Here is an 18,834-nt window from a genome sequence, read left to right as displayed (position 1 = left end):
CTTTCAAATTTTAGAATAAAAATTTCATTAGAGTGCTTGTCTGAAATGGCACTTTTGATTACAATTGTAATTACTTCTCTTTACGGTTGACACAGATGTAGAGGTTAGAAGTAATGTCTCAACCTGAAAAAATCTGAATTATCACCCAAAAGAATTACAAGCTTTAGCCTGCTAAGATTCATCATAGTCAAATTGGTTCTGTAGAGATTTAGATTGTTCTTTAATGTTTGTTGTTATTTGTCTAAATATGAATATAGCAAGATGTGAAAAGGTAGTGAAATATTAAACATCTCACTATTTTGAATATTTATTTTAGTTCCAATTCCAACTTATGTCATGGTAAGAATTATAAAACAGATGCTATGAAAAGAAACTCCTAAAATTCTGGAGAAATGGAGTCGAGGTTGAAGTTGTTTAAAATCAGTTATAGCTGAATGTGTCTACATATAGGAAAAACAAAATAACAAAATTAAATAAGGAAACATAATATTAGAGAATATGAGATCTATCTAGATTTAGAGAAAGGGTCTCTGATTTTAGGTATTTTTGACCTGGAAAGTGGTGAGATAACCTTAGCTTAGCAATCTGGAATTTGCTGTGACTCAGTACCATGAGGGTCTTGAAAAGTCTTTTCTCAGTTATAAAGAAATACAAAGTTCCTGGTAGGGAGGAACATCTAAAGAAATTGGAGTAAAAAGGAATGATTAGGCAAAATCAAGTGTATTTGAAAGTGATGGAAAACACAGCTGCTAACCCATACTCCAGGAAAATATTGCCTTTTTGTTTAATGAAATGATCCAGCAGTAACATTTTTTTAAAGTATACTTTGTTTCCATTGTGATGTCATACATAAACTACTTAAGACTTTTCTCTAAGTTGTGTCTGTCGAGGAACCAGTGATTTTCCCTGAACAAATTTACAAAATTTAACCTGTAACATATTTTTCAATTGGGTGAATATTTTCATTGTTTAGAATTATAATATAGATAGGCATTACATTTATTATTTAAAATTTAGGTTACAGAAGTTGGCAAACAAAAAGAATATTTCACTGTTCTTAAAATGACATTTATATTTAATATTAATGTAAATCAAAGAGCATATTGCTTTTCTTATTTATCCCTTCACCATGCAAAATTATAATGTCATTAACAAGTTAGCATATTTGGTAGAAAAGTAATTTTTCAGTATGCTCCATCTGGACCTTAATTTCCTACCTCTGGTCAAGAATATTGAACATATATTTACCTCTACTTATTCACGCAGGTGATTGTGTGCTTAACTATGGAAACTGTTGTTCTAGGTGTTTTACATGAATTATCTAACTTCACCTTCATAATAGCTCTTAGAAGATATATTATTAACCCCATCTTCCAAAAACTGAGGCCCAGGTAGCATAAGGAATTCATCCTAGTTTGCATGACTAGTAAGTACTGTGGTGACGCTTGTGTTCTGACCTATAACTGGATGACTCTATGTTCTGTAGATACAGTAGTTGTCTTCCGATAACTTCTTTCACTTGATGCTTAGAGCGTCCTTATGTAGTATCTGTGTGTTTCCAATTAAAATCTACCTTTGTGTCTTTTAAGGGATCCTCCTATTGATTAATATTTATATAATTGTCTTGGTTTAGACACAGCTGACTTTTTTTTCAGTTTGCCTAGCTCCCTATGTATTTGGTTTCTTTTGTATCTATAGGGTAGAATTATTACAGATTTTAGAATTGGAAGGAATGTTGGAGGGCATCTTCTTCTCTATTTGATAATTATCTCCTTGAACGGCCATTCAGTCAGTCAATGAACACATCCAGTAATGTAGCCCCTGCTTCTCGTAGTAGCCCTTTCCGTCCTCACACAGCGCAGGGTACCTGAAATTTCAGTCTTGTATTGACTCTCTGTAGCACTGATTATTTGCAGTTATTTGGACACTGGCAAGGGGATGAGATTTAAATTCAGATATCATGTAGTGAATTCTGTTTTTTCTCTTTGGAGACTAATAGCTCTCATTTATTTCAGATATAACTCATATGAATTAAATCCCTTCCTTCCTTCCTTCCTTTTTTTTTGGTGCAGGTGGAGGGTAGGATAAGATTAGCCCAGTATTCTACTGTTTTTTATGAATGAATTAGAAAATCATCTTTTAATAATTTGTTAACAATTCTTGTATTTTTGTGTATTAGATGAATGGATAGATAAATCAATAGATAGAAGTAGACATTCAATTTAATATTTACTGACTGGTAATAAGGAAAAGAAACCATGTGAGTTATGGATAGTGAACTATTAATTCTATATTTCCTGATGTGAGGGAATGTTAATTCTGGTAAATAAGTCATTTATGTGAATGATTGACAGTGTGATACAAGCAATAAAGAAATTATTTCTATGAGAATTTCTTGGAGCTTGCATTTGAACTAGCCTTAAGAATGGTTAGTTTTTTGTCAAGGTGATATATAGTTGTAGATGTCAGAAACAATGGCAGCAAAGGCTAAAAAGTGGACATATGCAGAGCATGTTTTCCTTTAGCATACAGGACATGAGGGAGGAGTATTGGGTTAGGGTCTCAAATGGTAGTGACCTGGTCTTTAATGCTAAGTTAAGGAGTTTGAACTTTATCCTCCACTGAAATAACATTTTTGGTAATATGGAGAGGGCAGTAGGAGAAATCGATAACGCAGGGAAATTTGTCAAAGGGTTAATAACCTGGGGTCATGGCAGGGACAGAGGAAGGGTCTGCATTGCTGCTTCCTGTCCTTGGAAAGCACATTCTATATTTTGTGGATGTTGATGAAAGGGTTCTACTCTGTGTGCTTTGGAAAAATCTGAATCATTGATTCAGGACACAGTTTTGGAGAATCCTCAACATTTCTATCCCATGGAAGGGGGTTTGTGGTGGCATATATACATAATTTTTATTGAAGTAGAGAAAGAAAACCTCTTTGGTGATTTTCGACAACTGCCTTTCTAAAGCAAAAGTGGACTTACAATTAATGATATTTTTTTTTGAAAATATTTTTCTCACTTAGGTGTAGGTCTAAAAGTTCAGTATTTTCCCATTTACAGCAAAAGCAAATAAAAGAATGCTAACAAACTGAAAAATTGAAGTCAGATAGTAAAATTCATATAACTCATGTTTTCAGAAAAACCTAACTTGGTTTCTCTATATATGTCAGTTACAAAATATTATAAAAGATTTAGATGGTAGAGTTAATGATTTAATGGTCAAAAAAACATGTAAAAATTCCTCAGTGAAAAGAAGCCTCAGGGGTGCCTGGGTGGCTCAGTCGGTTAAGCATCTGTCTTCGGCTCAGGTCATGATCTCAGGGTCCTGGGATGGAGCCCCACATTGGGCTTCTGGATCAGCAGGGAGTCTGCTTCTCCCTGTCCCTCTGCCTCTCCCCCTGCTCATGCTCTCTCTCTCTCTCTCTCTCTGTTTCTATCGCGAATGAATTTAAAAAAAAAAAATCTAAAAAATAAAAGAAGCCCTCAAAACAACTAGGAGTTTAAACAATGTTTCCTCCATACTACCTCTGCTCTGTTGGCCCCTATGCTTATCCTTCTAGATAATGACTTGGAACAAATGAAACCCCTTAAAAAGTCTTTGTAAAATTAAAGACATTTTGTATACAATATTGAGCATTTCATTCTATCATTACATGCAAAGAGATTCCATCAGATCAGTTGTGTGGATGAGGTATTTCTATCCCTTTCTTTTGAAGGAGTGTGTGGTCTTGAGTATGAAATCAGCAAACTAATGAGTATGACTTCCATTTCAATGAAATGTAAAAAAAAAAAAAAAAAAGCTCCTGTATATTTCTTAGTACCATCATTAAGAACAACCACTGTTTAGTAACTACAGCAGGAAGTAGTTAGATTGCCATGTACCAATAGCCCATGCTCATGTAGGACCTCACATTAACACCCAATGTCTTGCTTTGTTACCTTGCAGAAATGTTGGAATCCAACAATGTGATCACTTTCAATGGCTTGGCCAACAGCTCCAGTTATCATACCTTCCTTTTGGATGAGGAACGGAGTAGGCTGTATGTTGGAGCAAAGGATCACATATTTTCATTCAACCTGGTTAATATCAAGGATTTTCAAAAGGTATCTTTATTCTAATATATACATTGTAGTTCTTTTAAAACATCTCAACCTATTTAACAGTTAATTCTCTAGCTATTCAACAGTGTGACAACTGGAAAAAATTGTTAAAATTATTATTTTATCTTTTCAGATGCAAGTAAAAGTAATGCATTGATTTGATTATCACAAATAATGGATGCAGTAAACCATAAAAATCAAGGAAGAAACCATAGTATTTTCAATGATCATTATAACTTCAGCTTATCCTTCCATAGTTATATAATTTTTGCTGCATAAAACTAAATATCTGAACCATTACAGACATATATCATAATTAATGTCATGTGTGAAATGATGTGTATATATATATATGTATAAATTTATACATCTCTCTATATTGCCAGCAAATGCAGAGTTCACCAACATTATACACATGCCTAATCTGGTGTGTCACCTGTTTTTGTAAATAATGTTTATTGGAACACAGACACTTTTCATTCATTTACATATTGTCTATGTTTGCTTTCATTCAACAATGGCAGAATTGAATAGTTTTGATAGAGATCATCTGGCTCACAGAGCCTAAAATATTTACTATCTGGCCTTTTGAACACAAAGTTTGCCAAAACCTCATCTGGAAGATCAGTTTTCTGTGTCAAGTTTTTACAAATGTGGTCATTTAGACACTAGAAGTCTATTGTTTTATCCTTACTCTTTATCATGTTTCTGGCTTATTTAATTAAAAAGCTATACAGTTTGGAAAAATAAACATAGATTGAAAAATTAGTAGAAATTATGCTGCTGAGTCCATATGCTATACTCAAAGTCAGTCATTTTTTTCACAGTTAATATTACTAGTCAGAGTTCTCTGAGGGACAACGATCTTTTATGCAGTAGTTTTTGTAAGAGTGCTAGTATGACATTTTTTTTAGAGTACATTCACATCAGTTTTTATGTATGTTAGTTTTGCTTCTTAACATTTAGGGCTTTAGAGTGGTGTTCCTCAACTTCTGATAAACTTTAACAGATTGGACAATAAATTTTAAAAAGTAACTGAATTCTATAAATAGCTTTTGTTCTGGTTGAAGAATATTGCTTTAAGGATCAAATGAAGATGAAATTCAGAGCTGATTCATATCTTGCATAGAGTATACCACTGAACCTAAGGCTTTTACTTTCCTATTACTCAAACACTAAAATTCTGACTGTGCATAAAGACTCAATTCATTATGTATATCATATAAAACAGCAGTGCCCTTACTCATATACTTTGGGAATAATATATGGCATTTAAAAATCACCTTTGATATTTCTTTTCTGATTTTTCAATCTATTTGATTTCTGAGTCTTCTCAGATCATAGCAATATCCCTAAGGTTATCTATTGCCTAAGAAAACTGGCTATCCATTTGCTTTTCTTAAATGACAAAGGTATTTACCTTAGAGTCCTTTGAAAGGGTCATAAAATAAGCAGGTTTTGTTGTTTAGTGAAAAGAAGTCATCCTTTTTATAAAATGAATGAAAAATCTAAGAAGATTAAGAAAAATTTGATATTTTCAAATTTCAGTGTTTATAATACTTTTATCATTTTGTAAAATTCATATATATGAATATAAATATATATGCATGTATCTGTGTGTCTGTAGATAATACGTGAGCACATAACACCTCAGAATATATATTTAGTGTTTAGCATTATTCTCTAAATAATAAAATAATAAAGATTTTTAATTTAAATAGTTCATTCTAAAATTGAAAGGACCTAATTATCATATGAGACAACCTACTGTTTTATAGATAAGAAAATCCCAGAGCCATTTGTACACTCAGGATATAATCACATTATCTTCTACCAACTAGATTTGTAGACTTGAAGTAGTGAATTAATTAAAATTAGGTGACTTGCACAATGTCATAGTGTTGTTATAGCTCCTGCTCTTGAGGTTAAAATCATTATTCTAGTGGAAGACATATTTCTAATTATAAAGCATCTCATGCCAAACATATTATTTAATTATACCACACTGTCTATAGGAGCAAATGCAGTTTACTTAAGAATTCACATATATTTGTCTATTAATATTCTTTTTAACCTATATATGATGTTATTCAACATTTTCTGATGCATCTACTCTTGTGATAAACTTTATAGGGGTCACTATAGGATATCATAAATAATTCTTGAGGGACTTATTAATATTAAAGATAAGATTTTGAGCATATAGATGCGTAGTAGGCCAATCCTTATTAGAGACAACACATTCTCAGATTTGGAAGGACCATGAAAAGATTCTAGGCCTTGATAAAAGGGTGCCATTTCTTTAAGACATAAATGCTTCCTTACTAAATAATGAGTAAGAGGGGCTGCCATGAATAGAAGCATAGAGGCATGAAGAAAAGAAAGTGTAATATAGATCATGAAGCCCTTTCAATATGAGAATAAGAAATTTAGTCATTGTTAGTTAATTGAGAAATTTTTGAGCAAAGAAGACAAAATATCAACAGGTTAACAAATGTAACTGAAAAGTTAGGAATTATTCTTTGTGGAAATGGTTACTGTTGGAAATGACAAATATATATATTTTTATATAAAATAAATATATATATTTATTCCAGTGACTTAGTTATCCTCATTAAATTGCTTTCCAAAATAGCATTTTATATGCTAAATTTGTTTTACTCAGCCAGATTTTTAAGCTTTATTTATTTATATATTTTTACTCTGGAACTCTAGAAAGTTGAGAGTTCATACTCCTCTGAGTATGAGAGAATTAATCATAAATGTCATCAAAATTATTTTCATTAACATTTGACATAAGAGAAAAATGACAAAATGAGGCCCATGCTATCTCAACACCCAACAGTCAAGAGCTAAGAAATTATGAAAAAGCTTGCCTTTTTGAATTAAAAATTATGTGTTTTAATAATCTGTAAGTTTTGTGTAACGTAACTGGCAAGCTTAATATGCAAGTCAATAAATCTTAGCCCTACTATGCATTATTATTATTGTGTCTTAAATAAAACTTATATTTTAGCCTCCTATTGTAAACTTTAAGAATAGATCACTTGGGGTCTCCACAGCCAATGTAAAGATAGGGCTGTGGAACCTGTGGAATGAACTACCCAGCATTCGGCTGTAGAAATTCACAAGTCGGGGTATTGTGAATTGTAAGGACATGCATTTACCATTCTTACATTGTTTTGTATTATGTGATTACTATATAGGAACTTTGTGGAACAGGTCAAATGATATTTTTAATTTACATACACAGATATACACTAAAGGAAAAGCACATGAAAAAGAAAAGAATACGTAAACTGAAAGCTTCAAATGGTAAAAATGAATGCATATCCAAAAATTTCTAGGGCATTTGTAATTGTGACATGGACCTGAAATGCATTTGCTAGGCCATCATAGGTTATTTCAGTATGTCCTACATTCTTGCTTATAAATGTGTTGTATTTTGTTTTTTGATTCTCTAGATCGAGTATCACAGCCCTTGCACAAGTTCATGACCATTTATATTGAATTATCAAGAGGTTCCCAAATAAATGATGATCAGTCATTTTGAGACTAACAGCTATCTATCTAGCAGACATGAATGATTGCCACCATGTCTGGATTTTTTTTTTTTTTTTAACATATGACATTTTTTTTTTCCTGAAATTAACTGTTACCAGAAGAGAAAGATGAATTTAAAAAAAAAAAACAAAACAAATTGTTCTGCCCCAATATAGATAGGAGTCTTTTGAATTGACCTGGGGAACTGAAAAATTTTATATTAAAATTTAGATGAGGATATTTGCATTAATATTATGAAGGAAAATAATCCACAGTCCTCTAAACCACCAATAAAGTCTTGTCTTCTCTACCGCTGTCACTGTAGTCATACAATATAGGAACCTTTCAAATTTAGCAGAAATATTATCAAAGGATGAAAGTGAAATATTAGGGATGAAAACACAATTGTTTTTCAGTTAGTCTAAGTTTTTCCAACAATGGCAAAGCTTTTAGAGCTATCTATTTGCTTTTTCATTTCCTTCTTTATCTCCAGAAAGTATACAATGCTACTCTTACCCACTGTCCTGTCAAAAAAAAAAAAAAAAAAAAAAGATTCCTATCTAAGATGGAGTTTTCTAAACCGTATCAGTGGCTCATTCTAGTGTGTCATGCTGAGATTTGAATTAGGGAATAGGATCCAGGGTACCCAGTGTTTAAATTTAACGATCACTATTTCATGGTAAAGACAGATTCATTTAGAAGAATGTAAGCCACACTTTATGTCTATTTCTACCTCTCTTCCCTAGATCTTCACTTCCTCCCAACCTGCCTGACAGTTGCCTTCTCTGCACACGGCTTAGCTCTATTGACTGCATAAATTCTGTGTTGCTTGACTTTCATATATAGCAAAGTCTGATGGGTAGACAGAGATTGAATGATTTAAGTTCATACCAGTTAACTGATGCCACTGCAAAGTCTAAGCTGAAAAGTCCCTGCCACATAATCTTTTATGGAACTTTCTTTATCTAAGTTGCCCCAACTTGGTGTAACAGTCGTAATTTTGAGAACTTAGAGAACTTAAGTGGCATAAAATTATGTTTTTCTCTGCCCTTAGATTGTGTGGCCAGTATCTTATACCAGAAGGGATGAATGCAAGTGGGCTGGAAAAGATATCCTGGTAAGTATCAGTCTACTAAATCATCTCAGTAATTGCATAAATAATCTATTACTCTGTCATTATTTTTGTTCAATGTTGTATTAAATAAACACCATGCTTTACCTGTGTACTTAATCACTTTTTAGAAACAAAATAATATTTAATTTCAGATGTTGACATTTTTATTTAAAGAAAAGTGGGTAAGAGTAACAACATGCCTAAATAAAGCAAAATATGTTCCCTTTGAGGATTTATATAAATGTAAATGATAATTAACAAAAGCAATTTTGCAGCATATATACTTGTATTCAGTAAGTCACCTTCTTTGTACAAATTGGTTTTCATATGTTAATTCCTCTTGAATTCCTTTTGGATGATATGAAATTTTTCTACTTCTGAGTCACGATTAAATTACCACTCCTTCCTTTCCATCCCATTCTTTTTTTTCTTTTCCTTTCCCTTCTCCTTCCTTCCTCCCTTCCTTCTACCTTCTTTCCTCCTTCCCTCCCTCCCTTCCTTCCTTCCTTCCTTCCTTCCTTCCTTCCCTCTTTCCTTCCATGCTCCGGTTTCTTAAATAAATATGGATTCAGTAATGACTATGTAACAGACATTGTCCTGGGTGCTATGGAACAAAAGGGAATGGTAAGGAATCCATACAATGGTTTTACCATTGTAAAAAGATAGAGGCCATTTTTCCTGAAGTACACTTTGTCAGTAAAATTAAGTGGATCGCTGTTTTGAGGTATAGCCAAGTATTTGCACAAATCATAAAAAGCAGTTATAATCATTTAAATCAATAAAGTAAAATGAATTACAGGATTGAAAACATACATAATTTGTATTATTTTATGTCTTAGATATTTTTGGATGTCTAAAACAAGAAAAAAATTGAAATGTTCTGTGTATGTATTGGCATTTAGAAGAAATTTATCTTAGGTGCTTAAAAACATACATTAACATGTATGTATATGTGTAGATATGTAGATATTTTCAAGGGACAATTTGATTGATTGGTAGCAGCTGCCCAAGATGATGTATATATTTAGAATGATTTAGAGGTGGAATTTGAGTTCATGGGGGAAAAAAATGCCTCAATCTGGTAGCACTGTTGGCAACAGGTAAAGGAAGGTAGTTAAAGGAGCACAAAGTACAGATATTCCCCATCCTTGATTAATTATATATTAGCAAACGTGGGAAATTTCATCCTTGAAAATTTCATTTTAAATACAGTGTTGGTAAGTTACATTACACCTTCATAGTACAATCAACATTTTTCTGATTATGTGAAAGTGGACCCCCAAAAAAGTATATTCTATCAAATATTAAACCATCCCAAATTGATGCATGTGTTAGGACTATTGGAAAGGAGTAAATAGAAAGAACAATGAAGTAGGAGTCCAGAGAAGTCAGGAATTTTATGTTGATAACCCCAATGACTCATTAACTGTACTTATGCAAGTACTTTAACTTTTGGAGTACTTTATTATTTTATCCATTACATGAGACATTCATTTTTACAATTTGTGACAAACAAGATTAATAGTTTTTGTGAAAATTATTTAAAAGAAGAAAATACTTCACAAGTGTAAGACAAAACACATAACTGAATACACAAAAAATTAACGTCAGAATGCCGTGGTTACCATTTCTAATGAAAACATCATTAATGTAATTAATTTGGTCCTCTTTAAAGATCATGACCACTGTAGTGTTACACTATTCTGAATTCAATTCAATTTGAAAATTAAAGATAATATGATACTGATCTGACAAAAATATCTGGATTTTATAATAAGCACTGTAGCCAAGTACAGAGCATATTTGATTTAATGATTGAATCAGCTCATTCAGTTGCTAAGATAGTAGATAATCTGTGGGGGCCTGGGTGGCTCAGTCGTCAAGCGTCTGCCTCTGGCTCAGGTCCTGATTGCAGCGCTTCTCCCTCGCCCACTCCCCCTGCTTGTGTTCCATCTCTCCGCTGTCTCTCTCTCTGTCAAATAAATAAATAAAATCTTAAAAAAAAAAAAAAAAAAAAAGATAGTAGATAATCTTTTGTGTTTGTGGTTTCCAAAATTCACCTCAGTGCATTTCCCTCATTTTTATGGCTCCCCTCTGCCCTTCCGTCCTCTCCTCTCCTTCCCTCCTCTCCCCTCCCACCCTGGTATCAGTACCAAGCAGAGGGATTCTGGTGTTAGCCCAGATGCACTGAGTTCAGCAGCCGCAGTAAAGTCATGAGCTCCACAGTGCCATATGGGTAACCCTAATTGTGACCTCGGAGGTTTCCTCCCTAAGAAGGGCAACTTCAGTTTATTATCCAGGCTTATTGAAAATGCTTATGGGCTTTAAAGAACTAAATTAAAAGGAACTAAGACATGCAGAGTTTGCTAAGTCTGATACAAGGTATTGATGGCGCCTGATCATTTCATACACTGCCTTGTAATAAACATTCTGACAACTTAAAAATCATGTCACATACATTATGGTAGAGATAGGTAATTATGTGAGCGTTGAGAGTTGTAAATTTTTGAAGGTTTAATGGTATGGCAATATTAGCCATACTAATCTTTTCAAAAGTGAGCTAATTAGTGTAACATGATAAAATGTTTGGTTATTTGGTTATTACTTTACATTCTTTGTAAAGAATTTGGTTATTACTTTACATTCTTTTGAATTAAATCAATTGCTGTATATTTTGTTTTCTCTTTCACTTAATGAAAGAAAAACACAACAGTTTTCATGTATTTTGGTTCAAAAAATGTATTTTTCCTGTAGCTCCAAACACTAAACACCAAACACTATAAAATATATTCAATCAGTAAAATATATATTTCCTACTATTTTTTTGGTAACCCATCTTATTCCTTTAATAGTGCTTTTCATTGACCTATTATTCAAAATATATTTTATGCATTTCAAATGCATTTTATTAAAATTTATTTTCTTTCCAGGTACCCTCATTTATGTACTTCAATTTACATATCTATTTTATTTAAATAAAATGCATGGCATTTATTCATTATTTTGGACTTTAATATACAGATGCATTTTTCCATTTCTTTCTTAACATGTGATTTTAGAAAATAGCAATTAGTTGACTTCCTGAATAGCATTAATATTTTTACCGATAATTCCTTAACCACTTAGAAAGAAAGACTAAGGATAAGGAGTTTTTAAGAATTTTCATTCAATATCATTGATTTTTATAGTGACACATAGATAGTTTGATAGAACTGCCCTGTATCTTAAGTAAATAATAGTCAGCTGTGACATGTGGACAGTAATTCCTTTCAAAGAGCCCTTGTGATGCTGAAAACCACAAGAATGAGGCTTGAGTAGTTTTTGCAGCCATCAGGACTCCAAGATAGAATTGTAACCAAAATAGAAACTGACCTGAACATTTATAGAAGAGTAAACTAGTGACCTCCTTGAGTGCACGCTATGGTTTCTAGAATCTGAGTTTACTGTTTCCGTCTGGTTTTAGTGTTTTCATAAGAAGTCCTCTAGAAATAAAGCTCCTGTATTTTGTTAAAAGGTTTTATTCATTTAATAGAGAGAGCATGCGAGTGAGAGAGCACAAGCATGGGGAGCAGCAGAGGGAGAGGGAGAAACAAACTCCCTTCTGAGCAGGGAGCCCAACGTGGGGCTCGATCCCAGGCCCTGAGATCATGACCAGAGCCAAAGGCAGACGCTTAACTGACTAAGCCACCTAGGTGCCCCAATAAAGCTCCTTTAAACAAACCTTCCTGGAGGAAGTACTGTCTTCTCAGTACTAGATTCAGATGCAAGAGTACAATAGGAAAAGTAAGGCAAAGACAATGACTAATTTTATATATCTTGAAAGTGGATCAGTCTTAAGTCTGGTAAAGATGGTTAAGATGGCCCAGCCACCTGGGAAGTCAGGATACACCCCTAGATTGAACCTACATAGTTCCTGTCCATCCATAGTTCCTTAGCCTACATATTCACCAAATGTAGCTTCATACAAAAAACTGAGCCCCTTCCCATTCTCCCAGGCAGCTAGAAAGATACAGACCATCATTTCTTATGGCTCAGTTTTGCATCAAACACATATGTTAAATCAGCAGCTGGAATTCAAGCAGCAATTCCACAAAGATGGACTTTGTGGTAAAGAGGGAATCTGCAACCTGGGAGACATTTATATTTCCTTTCTTTCCACATGTATGTGTAGATGGAGGGAGAGAGAGAATATAAATGGGCCTTAGGCTGCTGATAATGACATTTCTGACAACATCATTAATCTATGTTTATTTTTTCCCTTTGTGGAAGTGAATTTAGCAGATATATACTAATATGCTTTCTTGGTGTAGTAGGTTCTACACTTTATACTGTTGTGGCGTTTCTATATTAGGGGGGTTAAATGCTCATGAACTTCTCCATTGTTGTAACTTGAGAGTTGTAATTTGAAAAAAAAAATTATATATAATATTACTGGACAGAGTCCCTGAATAAGGAGATAAATGCAATCCAGATATCTCTATTCTGACTTCTGTTATTCACCTTTACTTTCATTTTTGGTATTTTTCTGGTCCTTAAAATCCACTTTGTTATTCACAATAACATTTCTATTGAGGGATTAACTTCCTTGACCCTGTTTTGCAAATGAAAACTGAATACATGCTAAGCTGGTAAAAGAATCTGTTTCGAATCAATAGCTCTCTGTATCTTCTTTGTTTATCCTACTAAACCATCTCTCTTTGCACTAAGTTTCAATAAAACCAAATGGCAACCGTATGACTGTTAGAAATATTTTGAACATCACTGGAAATCAAAATTTCAACCATCTGAGAGGAACAAAAAAAAGCAGATTCTCATAACATTGCTATTGGATACATTTCAAAGCTTATTGTCATGCACCTGAATTTTGGGACATTTTTGCAATTCTTGAGGGATTTATTTTTATATTTTTGTCCTTAGTTGTTATTCATTTTTAATGCTATGATGTATTATAACATGTCTATCAGATTTATCATGGCTCAAATTGCAGGGCCTTAGCAACACTGTTTTTTTGCCAAGTGAATGCAATGGAGAATTTGAAGCCACACATGCATCTTAAGTTTCAGTACAGTCCAAAATGCACATTAATCCTTGAACTTCATTTAGTTTTTCAAAGGTCAAAGTTGGTATCAACTTTATTTTATTTTTATTTTGTTTTAGGGACTTCAAGTCATGTTAAAAATTTTTTTAATGATAGTTAAATTATCCCCTAATTCTACAGATACCTTAGGGCTTCATTAAACCTCAAAACCTTGATGTATAACTGTTGGGAGACAAGTTTTCATGGGTCTTTCACACAATTCTGCACATCTGATGAATAGAGGCACTGACTGCCTATTTTGCAGAAAATCTTAAAAGATATTTATACAGTGAAGAAACCTGGAAGGTAGTGTCTCTCTCTTAAAAGGCTGGTTTGCAAGCCTTGAGAAATAGAGATAGTGTCTCGCTTGGGACAAAGGGCAGGTATGTTTACTGTCCAGTACAATAAACTAACATCTCCCTCAAAATGTAATGACCAGCATGCTTGCAGCTATTATAAAATATTCAAGTTGCCTTAACCCAGGGCTCCCCTGCTATGATGCAGCTCATTGCATGTGTGGGTTGTCACCTGGCCCTCTTCATCCTGCCCACTGGGAATTGGAGCTTGGGGAACTGGCATAAGAAATGCTGATTCTAAGACTGTTGTTATTTTTTGTGGGTAATAATGTTCTTTATCTCTGATTCAGGAGCCACATAACTTCTGCCAGCATCCATGAAATTATTTGAGTAACTTGTTATCTTATAGGTTAGACAAAATCACAGACCCTTTATAGTTCTTGACAACATTGGTTATAATTTTTGTGGATGTTTTAGATGATGAAAGACTATGGTCGCTGTGTTCATTTTTAAATATGATTCCCATGATGAAATTTGATGACACTTCAGGTGTACAGACCACTGATTTTTGATGAAAGCTAGTAAAAATCTTATAAAAGCCACAGGAATGAGCATAGACTTTAATGCACACGTACATATGTATGTTTACTTCTGCTTGGGGGTCAATATCAGGGAAACTAAGCAAAATGATTACAATTTAAATTCAGCATTCAGAAGTAATAATAATAATAATAATTATAATGGTCACTTGTGGTGAACATAGTATAACATATAGAGTTGTCTAATTACTATGTTATACACCTGAAACTAATGTAGCATTGAAGCATCAACTACACTTCAATAAAAAAAGAAAAATATCCACATAAATGGACTAAAAATATATACATATTTATATGTATATATATATATTTATATGTATGTGTGTGTATATATATATATAGCAGCTAATGCTTAATGGGAGCTTACTATATATACTAGCTATTGTTCTAAATTCATTACTTTTACTAGCTAATTTATGTAACTTGTATTTGGTTATAAGATACATACTTCCTTTCAAAGCAACTGAAGAACATGGAAAATGCAGCTTTGTCATTCAAGTTTTTTTAGAAACTAGATTTTATTCATATTTGAATTAATATGTTTTCTAATATGGCAAAATAAGATGGTAATTATTGTATTTGAATTTCCATGAACCAAGTCTCATATATATAAATTTAGGGTTTTTTTTTTTAATCTTTTAGATTCAGGATTAAAATTTAAATGCACTTGCAAAGTAAGGCAAGCACTTAAAATAGAGACAGTATATAAAAACTTTCAGAGGGATTGGGGATTTTAGATTGTGTTGTTTTTTTGTTTTTGTTTTTTAACTGGAAATTTTAATTGTATCCTTCAGTGGTTGTAATGAAATTGAAATATTTGACATTGGTTGACAAACTATTATGTAGATTTGATTAGACACTGTATATCAACCAGGTATCAGTGTACATACTTTCAGAGTAGAGTAAGCATTTTTTACTTTGTAAGGTTCATTAGAATGATTTGGACAGTTCCTTTGGGGTTTTGGCCAATGACTTCTAACTACATAGAAGTAGAACTGCATACCAGGTGTTCCCGGTCAAACTGACATGTAGTTTCTAATAGTCATCATTGGTATTCTGCTTCTTTATGCACTTAAACATCTTCAGGAATGGATTTCTACTCATCTCTGAGGGCATGTTGACCATCATATCATAGATTTAACATGAACACTGGGAATATTTTTCTTGGATATGCTCTGTCTCAAGGCAAATAGGCTGTGGTCAACGTTTGACTGTTTTTCTTCGATTTGGTCATGTAGCAGTAAAAATCACCCTTATGTCTATAGGCCATCACAAAACTTCCTAAAGTTCTATTTATATCATTTAATTTTTATATATTTCTCTTTACCACATTTTTAAGGGTGGTAAGGAAAACAGGATGCAAAATTATAATATCTAAATTTTTGACACTATTTCAGGAGACTGAGAATCTTAAATTTTGTTTTTAGCCTTTATGCATTCAGAGCAGAACATTCTTGGAGACTGTCATAATTACATTCAAATTGAGTGCTAAATATACTAAATATATTGTATTCTCTATACTACATGCTATAAAGATGTGTGCTTATATGTGTGTGTGTGCATGTGTGTGAATCAAAATATTTTTTTTAGTTTTGTGTTTGAAGTGATGCCAAAATTAATATAACTTATTGGTTCTAAATCTTAATATGCATTTTAAAAAGAGGAACCATTCACATTTAGAAACAAATACAGCGATCAACTAATAATTTGTGTTTTTCTTTTTAAATGGATCAAATCCGTGTTCCCCTTATATAACATATCACAGTGTGCTGTTTTATGGTCGTAAGATACCTCCTTTTATAAGTTAGGGTTTGATCAGAGACCAGAACTTGTATGAGTGATGTTAAAAAGGATTTTATTATAGGGATTTGACCTCATACAGTTGTGGAAGATGGTGAGAAATCTGTGGATTTCTGGAATCTATTGCCTCTGAGTCGAGTAATGGTCCTGAAGTTATTGTAAGTCACCAGGCTTGGCATTAGGAAGGAAAAGCTCCCATGAAGTGGAAGAGCAAGGAAAGACTGAACCCCACAAAGATAAACTGGGACCCACAAGGACAAACTGGAATCAGTGTCTCTTTCACAACCTCCAGCTTTGATGACTTGGCTGACCTACAGAAGCAGCTGGTGTTTTTTGCTATGGAGCTGCACAAGTTCTAGGATGAGGTCTTACAGAAGCTAACAAATAAGATCTGGTACAAGGTGAAGGAGCTGCAGCCCCAGATGCTGCCCCATGCTAACAGGGTGGCCGGCCAGCATATCAGAATAACTTTGAGAATTTTATGGTTGCAGTTCAACGTCTGCCTTCTACATCTCGTGCAGATTTCTTTTATGGCCAATCTTAACTAGTTTATGGGAAAGAGAATTCTAGGAAATGTAGTTCCAACTTATCTAAGTTGACACGGTACAGTTCCGCTACAACTATTAAACAATTGCTGTATTTGTCTTGTGACTGACAGTGATTTATGCCATCTCCAACTTTGATGAAAAGAGTGATTATAATTTATAGTCCTCCACTTGGAAGACTGGAATTTCATGAAAATTCTAATGAACAAAATATAATTTCCTTTTGTAACAAAAATGGATACAGATTAATATTCAGTACCAATTCTATTAAATCCACCTCTCCTTACATCAAGTATGGGCTTAAACTCCGTTATCTGTCCTTAAAAGGAAGAAACAATTCATTAGAGAGTTCTTGCTGAAGTCATCCCACACTATAGTGAATGGTGAGAGAGCTAAGCAAACGTGGAAATATTCAAATCAAATAAACAGATGATTTCTTATTTTAAGAATAAGGTAACAGCTACTGATTGATTAATAAGTACTAAGGCATTATGCTAAGTACTTTATACTACTCTGTCATTTATCCCAGTTTTAGTTGAGGGGATTGAGACTCAGAGGTCCTAAATAACTTTCTTTCTTTTTTTTTTTTTTTTAATTTTATTTATTTGAGAGAGAGCACAAGAGGGGGTAGGGTCAGAGGGAGAAGCAGACTCTGCCGAGCAGGGAGCCCAATGCGGAACTCAATCCCGGTACTCTGGGATCATGACCTGAGCTGAAGGCAGTCGCTTAACCAACTGAGCCACCCAGGCACCCCTAAATAACTTTCTGATAGCCACATAGCAAATGAAAAATGTTGCCTGAATAATTTTAACCCATGTCTGACTAAACTTTTAAAGCATCAGATTAATACCTCCATGTTATTTCTATTTGGTTATTATTATTTCATTACTTTTGCTCTATGTGTTTTTTCTTAAGTGTATTTATTTATTTAAGTGATAGAGATCACCCAACATGGGGCTCAGGCTCATAATCCTTAGATCAAGAATCGCATACTCTTCTGACTGAGCCAACCAGGTGCCCCTATATGTTTTTCTTAAATTTTCTGAGAATATCTTTTCAAATATAAATACCTATCTTATAAAAACTAACATTTTTATAAAATATCAATAAATATAAACAGATTTTAAAATTCGAAAGTTCCAAATTTTCATTGTATTCAGAGATTATTTACAAAATTAATAGATGTAATACTTATGCATACATATATCTATTTATGTGTGTATATACATATATATTATATTGATTATATATTATATATGAATTATTATAAATGGCCAAGGAGTCTCCATTTATTAGAGAAGATATGTTAAGAGAACATTTTATATTATTAACTATGTAATAGCATTTAGTACTTTGGACATTAAGTATTACAACCAAAAAATTTCTCACTTTTCATATGAGACAAGGCAGAGGGTGGAAGACAGGTATATGTGAATGAAATCAAGCATTCCTCTAAAATCTGGATTTCATTTTTATTTCTCCTTCCTCATAGCTGTATCTCATACGTGATTAAAGATGCAGTTCATCTCCTTATTTGAGTATTAAGTTCTATTATGATAAAGCATATATGTTAAAATTAAATATGCCAACTAATTCTATCCACAATAAATCTCTTTAGATTGTAACTCTACCTGCTTGGTGTAAATCATGGACTTAGTTGCTTTAAGGCATAAGCACTAAGTACTCAACACGTTGCATAAAATTGGAAACCACATACTATCATTGAAATCAGAATAGGGATTTTTGACTACTTAAAT

General features: G+C 33.1%; 1 protein-coding gene across 3 annotated transcripts in view; it reads left to right on the top strand.

Annotated features, from left to right (window-relative positions):
• The window catches only part of SEMA3A (semaphorin 3A), a 206,044-nt gene that overhangs the window by 52,624 nt on the left and 134,586 nt on the right, over nt 1-18,834 (top strand). For all 3 annotated transcript variants that reach the window (XM_078060096.1, XM_078060098.1, XM_078060097.1), the window contains exons 2-3: nt 3,949-4,106; nt 8,701-8,763. In XM_078060096.1, the coding sequence (XP_077916222.1) occupies nt 3,949-4,106; nt 8,701-8,763 (221 nt within the window). The remainder of the gene's footprint in view (nt 1-3,948; nt 4,107-8,700; nt 8,764-18,834) is intronic.

The sequence above is a fragment of the Halichoerus grypus genome, chromosome 12 (assembly GCF_964656455.1).
Source record: "Halichoerus grypus chromosome 12, mHalGry1.hap1.1, whole genome shotgun sequence".
Taxonomy (NCBI): domain Eukaryota; kingdom Metazoa; phylum Chordata; class Mammalia; order Carnivora; family Phocidae; genus Halichoerus; species Halichoerus grypus.
This window is presented reverse-complemented; position numbering and strand designations above follow the sequence as displayed.